The 6,305-nt window shown below is 35.9% G+C and overlaps 1 protein-coding gene across 1 annotated transcript; it reads left to right on the top strand.

Annotated features, from left to right (window-relative positions):
* The first annotated feature begins 4,896 nt into the window (after positions 1-4,896).
* LOC116600104 (olfactory receptor 4C11-like) lies at positions 4,897-5,829 on the top strand. The gene has a single exon (XM_032360182.1). The coding sequence runs from the start codon at positions 4,897-4,899 to the stop codon at positions 5,827-5,829; it is 933 nt and encodes a 310-aa protein (XP_032216073.1).
* The last annotated feature ends 476 nt before the right edge of the window (positions 5,830-6,305 follow it).

The following is a 6,305-nucleotide window of genomic DNA, read 5'->3' as shown; positions in this document are numbered from 1 at the left end:
TGCTCAACTTTCCTTATTTTTGATAAACTTGAAAATTTTGAGGAGAACTAGTCAGACATTTTATATAAAAACCTTTATTTGGGGGCGCCTGGGTGGCTCAGTGGGTTAAGCTGCTGCCTTCGGCTCAGGTCATGATCTCATAGTCCTGGAATCGAGCCCCGCATCGGGCTCTCTGCTCAGCAGGGAGCCTGCTTCCTCCTCTCTCTCTGCCTGTTTGTGATCTCTATCTGTCAAATAAATAAATAAAATCTTAGTAAAATAAAATAAAAATAAAAAAAAAAACACCTTTATTTGGGGTTTGCTTGATGTTTTTTTCAAGATCAGACTGGAGTTCTGGGTTTTTGGGAGAAGAGTCACAGAGGCAAAGTGTCATTTGCATCTCATCATGCCAACAGGTACATACTTTCATTGTGCCTCATCATCCTTGAGGTTAACCTTGATCACCTGATCAAGGTAGTGTTTGTCACATTGCTCCTCTGTAAATTTATTTCCCCTGCCAGTTTCCACAATGTGCCTTTTGGAAGAAATTCACTTGTGTGCAGCCCACAAATAAGAGATTGAGTATTATCCTATAACCCTTTGAGAGCAGAATACCAACAAAATAATTAGGAATTTTTTAACGGAAAGTTTGTCTATTATTTCCTATTCACTAGCTATTTATTTAAGTGTTCATATCACTATGAACTTTGGATCTTTAAACTATGAGTTATGTATCAATTTGTGTCATTTATTTTGTTGCTCAATTCTTTTCTAGCTCTAGGCATTGTGGGCTTTTTCCAGAGGCTCTTGTGTCCCTTTGGCATATCTTATCACCCTGTCAGTTATCTATGTGTGTGTATGTGTGTGTGTACGGTGTTCCCACTTTTTTACTAGTTCATCTTGTACATTCCCCACCTGAGACCTAGAATCAGCCTTTTGTTTAAGAAATCCTAATTAATATTTTTGGATAAATGTATCAGGAATCAAGTCCTGCCACTAGATCACTAGATAATCACTGTTTTTTTTTTTTTTTTTAATTCTAGTCAAAGCACGTCATTTATGGCCCACATAAACACTTTTTAATTGCAAAAAGAGATCAGCTTTTCCCCAAAGTCCATTAATACATGGTGAAGATTAAGTTCTTGCCAGGTCTAGCTCATGCGTCTTAATTAAAAGGGAAGGAACACTTTAGGGAATGACCCTCCCCAGACTCCTATATTTTGCATCATTCATGTTTAAATATTGCTGTAGGAAAGGCAAAAGACAAATATTTCCCTATCAAAATTACAAGTGAGAGTGGATATCAGAAAGGGTGAGAAGAATCCTGGACCAACTTTGTCTTCTGGCATGCAGGTGAGAACCTGAGCCTCAGTGACATCAAAAGAGATCAGACAGAATTTTAGAAGGATATTTTTTATTCTCACTGGAGTAAAGAGTGACCAAATTACATTGAGATGAAAAAAGAATGACAGAACATCCTACCCTTTGCATAAGCTCTTAACACAACTGGTGAGTTTGTGTTGTGGATTAACATAGTTGTATTTCATACTCTGAGAAAATTCATCTGATCTATGCCAAATGTGCACCTAGCACATAAAAGGCATTTGTGTAAGGATAGAAAGTTTAGGGAATTTTCTACAAGTGCTTAACAATCTAAACTGAGAAGACAGAATAAAAGAAATACACAGTAGCTCCTGGTGGAGGGAGAGAGACAAATGAAAATTGTATCTAGTCCAATGTTCCAGTATGTTCCCTGGAGATAATGATTTTACTTGTGATGTAGTAGGCTTCCCTTTTCAGTGGAAACAGAATATTGAAGCACTGAACACTATTGGATGGTATCAAGAGGAGGTTTTCTTAATTCTTTCATTTACTTTATTAATACTTATTATTAAATATGTACATTTTTCTAAATGATTGAATTCAACAGTGAACAAATAAATATTACCTTTCTTGTGTTGCTTCTTTAGAATGTATGCCACTCTTATATATATTCTTATTTGAACTATACAAATCTTTCAGTCTATATCATTATAAGATAGATGATAGATTGGTTGATAGATGATAGGTAGATGATAGAAAGGTAGTAAATTGATAGGTAGATGTATGGGTGTATGGATAGACAAACATCACTATATAATACTTAATTGTTAGAAACCACAGACAAGTTTTCACTCCTTTCTGCTTAAGAGTTGGACAAAGAGCCTATTTGTGAAACTCTTATGAGTGTAGGGGAAACTGTAGTGAATGGCAGTGTGGTGGGGGCAGTGCATCTGGGACATAATGTGGTAAAGATCCTTGAGTCTAGAACTGTCTCTGCAGTGAGTCACCCTCTTACACAGATTTTTAAATCCTGCTCTAGCCCTAGAAATCTTGCTGTTTTTGCAGCCTGTGTCAGAATACAGTTGTTATGTACCAGTAATATGCCAAAGGCAGTAATAAACCAACTACTAAAAGAAGGTCTTTAAAAAGCTTTATCTTGTTGCAGCATCATTATGACAGATTATCAACTACCAGTGGGGATATTTAAAAGGCAAGTAATTCTCTTATCTTTGATTCTAAGAATACAATTTCCCACCCTGAGGCCACAAATATACTATCTTGATACTCTTGTAAATACAATTAATTGATATGAGTCTATGTGTGTGTGTGTGTGTGTGTGCATGAGTGATTTTATTATGCTGTTAATGAAAATATTACCATCTTCAGCAGACAGTCCTGAACTCTGCCTCTTTACAACATATTTTATTTTATTTATTTTTTTTAAAGATTTTATTTATTTATCAGAGAGAGAGAGGGAGAGGGAGCACAGGCAGACAGAATGTCAGGCAGAGGCAGAAGCAGGCTCCCTGCTGAGCAAGGAGCCGGATGTGGGACTCGATCCCAGGACGCTGGGATCATGACCTGAGCCGAAGGCAGCTGCTTAACTGAGCCACCCAGGCGTCCCTTACAACATATTTTAGAAACCATTGTATATATAGCCACTTCCCTTTGTTTGATGATTGCATAAAATACCATCCCTGAATCATTTAGCTTCCTTTTAGTGGGCATTGAAGTTGTTTCTTACCTTTGGTCAACATGGAAAGGATTGCTTTGATGATCTTCCTGCTTATGAGTGAGATTATTTGCAGCAAATGCAAACACTAGACCTGTGTCTATGTGACAATGAAATACCAATGCTAAAAATCACCGCTGGAGAGATTGTATCCCCTTAAACTCCTCCCAAGAATGTGTGGAATCAGTTGTGTCCAACATCATTTTCAGAACTGTTTGTTAAGAGACGTTTATTGAAACTGTCATTTTGTTAATCTAAAGGAAAAGATAAATAATTGGATTTGAATGGAATGTATTTTTCTATGAAAGAAATTGATAATATTTTCACATTATTTTTAATAAGAAGAGTTCCTTTGAGATCAGTTCTTTACCCTATTTTCATTTCCATGGGTTTTTATTATTATTATTATTTTGTTGATTTATTTAGAGAAAGAAAGAAAGAAAGAAAGAACAAAAGCAGGGGAAGGGGCAGAGGGAGAAGGAGAGATAGAATCTTAAACAGCTCCATCCCCAGCACAGAACCTAGCATTGGGCTGGATTCCAAAACCCTGAGATCATGACCTGAGTGGAAATCAAGAGTCGAATATTTAACTGGTTGAGCTACCCAGGCACCAAATGGATTGTGTTTTCAATCTCTGAGATCCATTTAAATTTGTCTGCAATACATGTTGTAAATATACTTAAATGCCTTGGCACTTATACATTTAATTGTGCTATCATATGGGAAATGTATGTGATGAAGACAGAAAAGGATTTTTCCAGTTTTGCATACATAAATTATTATTGTTTCTCTTCCTGTTTCTATCTTTTGCTGAAGTCAGGGCATGGCACTTACAAGAACATATACTCCAAGAATCATATGAAAAAGTTCTAGCTATGACTTGGAGTTTCTTTAGCTCTTGTCTAAATCCCTGGTGCTTAAAATAACAAGAAATTTGAAACAGTATTTTGATTTATGCCAAACGTTCCCTACTTATCCTTTATTTTAGTCTCAGTCTCTCCTTGTGTCTAAAGAAAATATGCAGGAAGACCCATCAAAATACTGGATGAGGTGGAGAATTCCACTTTGGACAGCATAGGGTAATTTAAAAAATACAAAATGTTATGACAAAAGCTGAATTCATAACTGTAAGCAAATATAAATTATTGAGAGTCAAAATAAAGGAAAATAAATTTAGTCAAGGGGAAAGATCAAAATACACTTAATGATGGACTAAACAAATTGACTGAACATTCACTGCTCAAGTATTGTTTGTTTCTCTTGTCCTATTTCTTTCTTTCCCTCACCCTGTCTCACTCTCTCTTTCATAGGTTTCATTAAGAAAAAAAAAAAGGTTCTATATCATTTATTGAATGTTCAGAATATTTACTAATGTTTACATTCATTTATTGAATGTTCAGATATTTATAAAGTAAAAAACTTTATAAATATCTATCAATTTTGAAAAAGTATGAAAGCACATTATATATATCATGCATGGGTTTTCTCCTTTTTGCAACATTCTACCCTAATGGGTCTATGATGTAAAATAAGGAAAGATATTCAGCTCAGAAAGATATCCTCTCATAATAAATTAATTAAGTTAATGTTTATTATGCCTGAAGAATTGGACACCTTCTCATTATTAGAAAATTTCATTGTTTCCATAAGCAAACATGTGAAAATATTGTGAATAAATATTATGATCCCTGCTTTATTCAAGGGAAAACAACACGGAAAATAAGGGATTACCCACTGGTAGTTGGACCTTCCATGAACAAGCATATGGATTTTACCTCCAAATGGAGTATTCATTTCCTCATATTTCTTTCTTTGCAGATTAATTATTTCTAACCTGCATTTTCTCCACTTGGCCTGAAATAATGGAGCAAAATAACACTGTTACTGAGTTCATACTACTAGGACTGACCCAAGACCCATTGAAAAAGAAGATGGTATTTGTAATCTTCTTTATATTTTATGTGGGAACTGTGGTAGGGAATTTGCTCATTATTGTGACCATCAAATCCAGCCGCACACTTGGGAGCCCCATGTACTTTTTCCTATTTCATTTGTCCCTTGCTGATTCCTGCTTCTCAACTACAACAGCCCCCAGACTAATTGTGGATTCACTCTTTGCACAAAGAACCATATCTTACAATGAATGCATGACTCAAGTCTTTGCAATACATTTCTTTGGCCCTGTGGAGGTCCTTGTTCTCATCTTCATGGCTATTGATCGCTATGTGGCTATTTGTAAGCCCTTACATTACCCAACCATCATGAGACAGCAGGTTTGCACAATCCTGGTAGTTCTTGCATGGATAGTGGCTTTTATCCATTCCACTACTGAGATAATGCTGGCCTTGAAATTGCCTTTCTGTGGACCTAATTTGATTAATCATTACTGCTGTGATTTGCAGCCCTTGCTGAAACTTGCATGCATGGACACGTATATGATCAACCTAGAATGGGTGTCTAACAGTGGGAGCATTTGCACAGGCAGTTTTGTGTTTCTGATGATTTCATACATTGTCATCTTACATTCACTGAGAAACCACAGTGCAGAAGGGAGAAGAAAAGCTCTCTCCACTTGCATTTCTCACATCATCGTAGTAGTCTTATTCTTTGGTCCATGTATATTCATATATGCACGCCCCCCAACCACTTTCCCCATGGACAAGATGATGTCCGTATTTTATACTATTGGGACCCCTTTTCTCAACCCATTCATCTACACACTGAGAAATGCAGAAGTGAAAAATGCCATGAGAAGGCTATGTCATATCACAACTACCCAAGAAAGCAGGAGATGAATTGAGGGTTTTGTTGATTCTTTAATCTGTACAGATGTCAAATATAATAGTGTATATCCTCACTTGTCCAACATACTCTATTACAATGCACCTGATTTCCTTACTTTTTACTGTACTTCTGCCCTCAGACTTGTATCTTCCCTCATAATGCCAGCCAGGTTCTTACCTCTCCTGAGAGTTCACTTCTGACATTGTTGATTATGAAATACTCCTCACATTTCAGTCTACACTCTGGTTTGATAAGAAGAAAAATATTTATACAATCACAACTGTTCAAACAGTGATTATTCATAAATATAAAAAGAGCATATCCTCTAAGACTTGTAATTCTCTCTGTAGAAAATTTCAAACAAGATATCCTGTTTTCTCTTGAACACATCAGAGCAAAGGATCTAAATTTGTGTGTCAATAATTATTTTTATTATATCATTAGTTCATTTAAAAAATTTCCATAATGGTGAGCGCAACATCAAAAA

Source organism: Mustela erminea, chromosome 9, assembly GCF_009829155.1.
Source record: "Mustela erminea isolate mMusErm1 chromosome 9, mMusErm1.Pri, whole genome shotgun sequence".
Taxonomy (NCBI): domain Eukaryota; kingdom Metazoa; phylum Chordata; class Mammalia; order Carnivora; family Mustelidae; genus Mustela; species Mustela erminea.
Note: the sequence above shows the minus strand (reverse complement) of the source record. Positions and strands in the feature narration are given on the sequence as shown.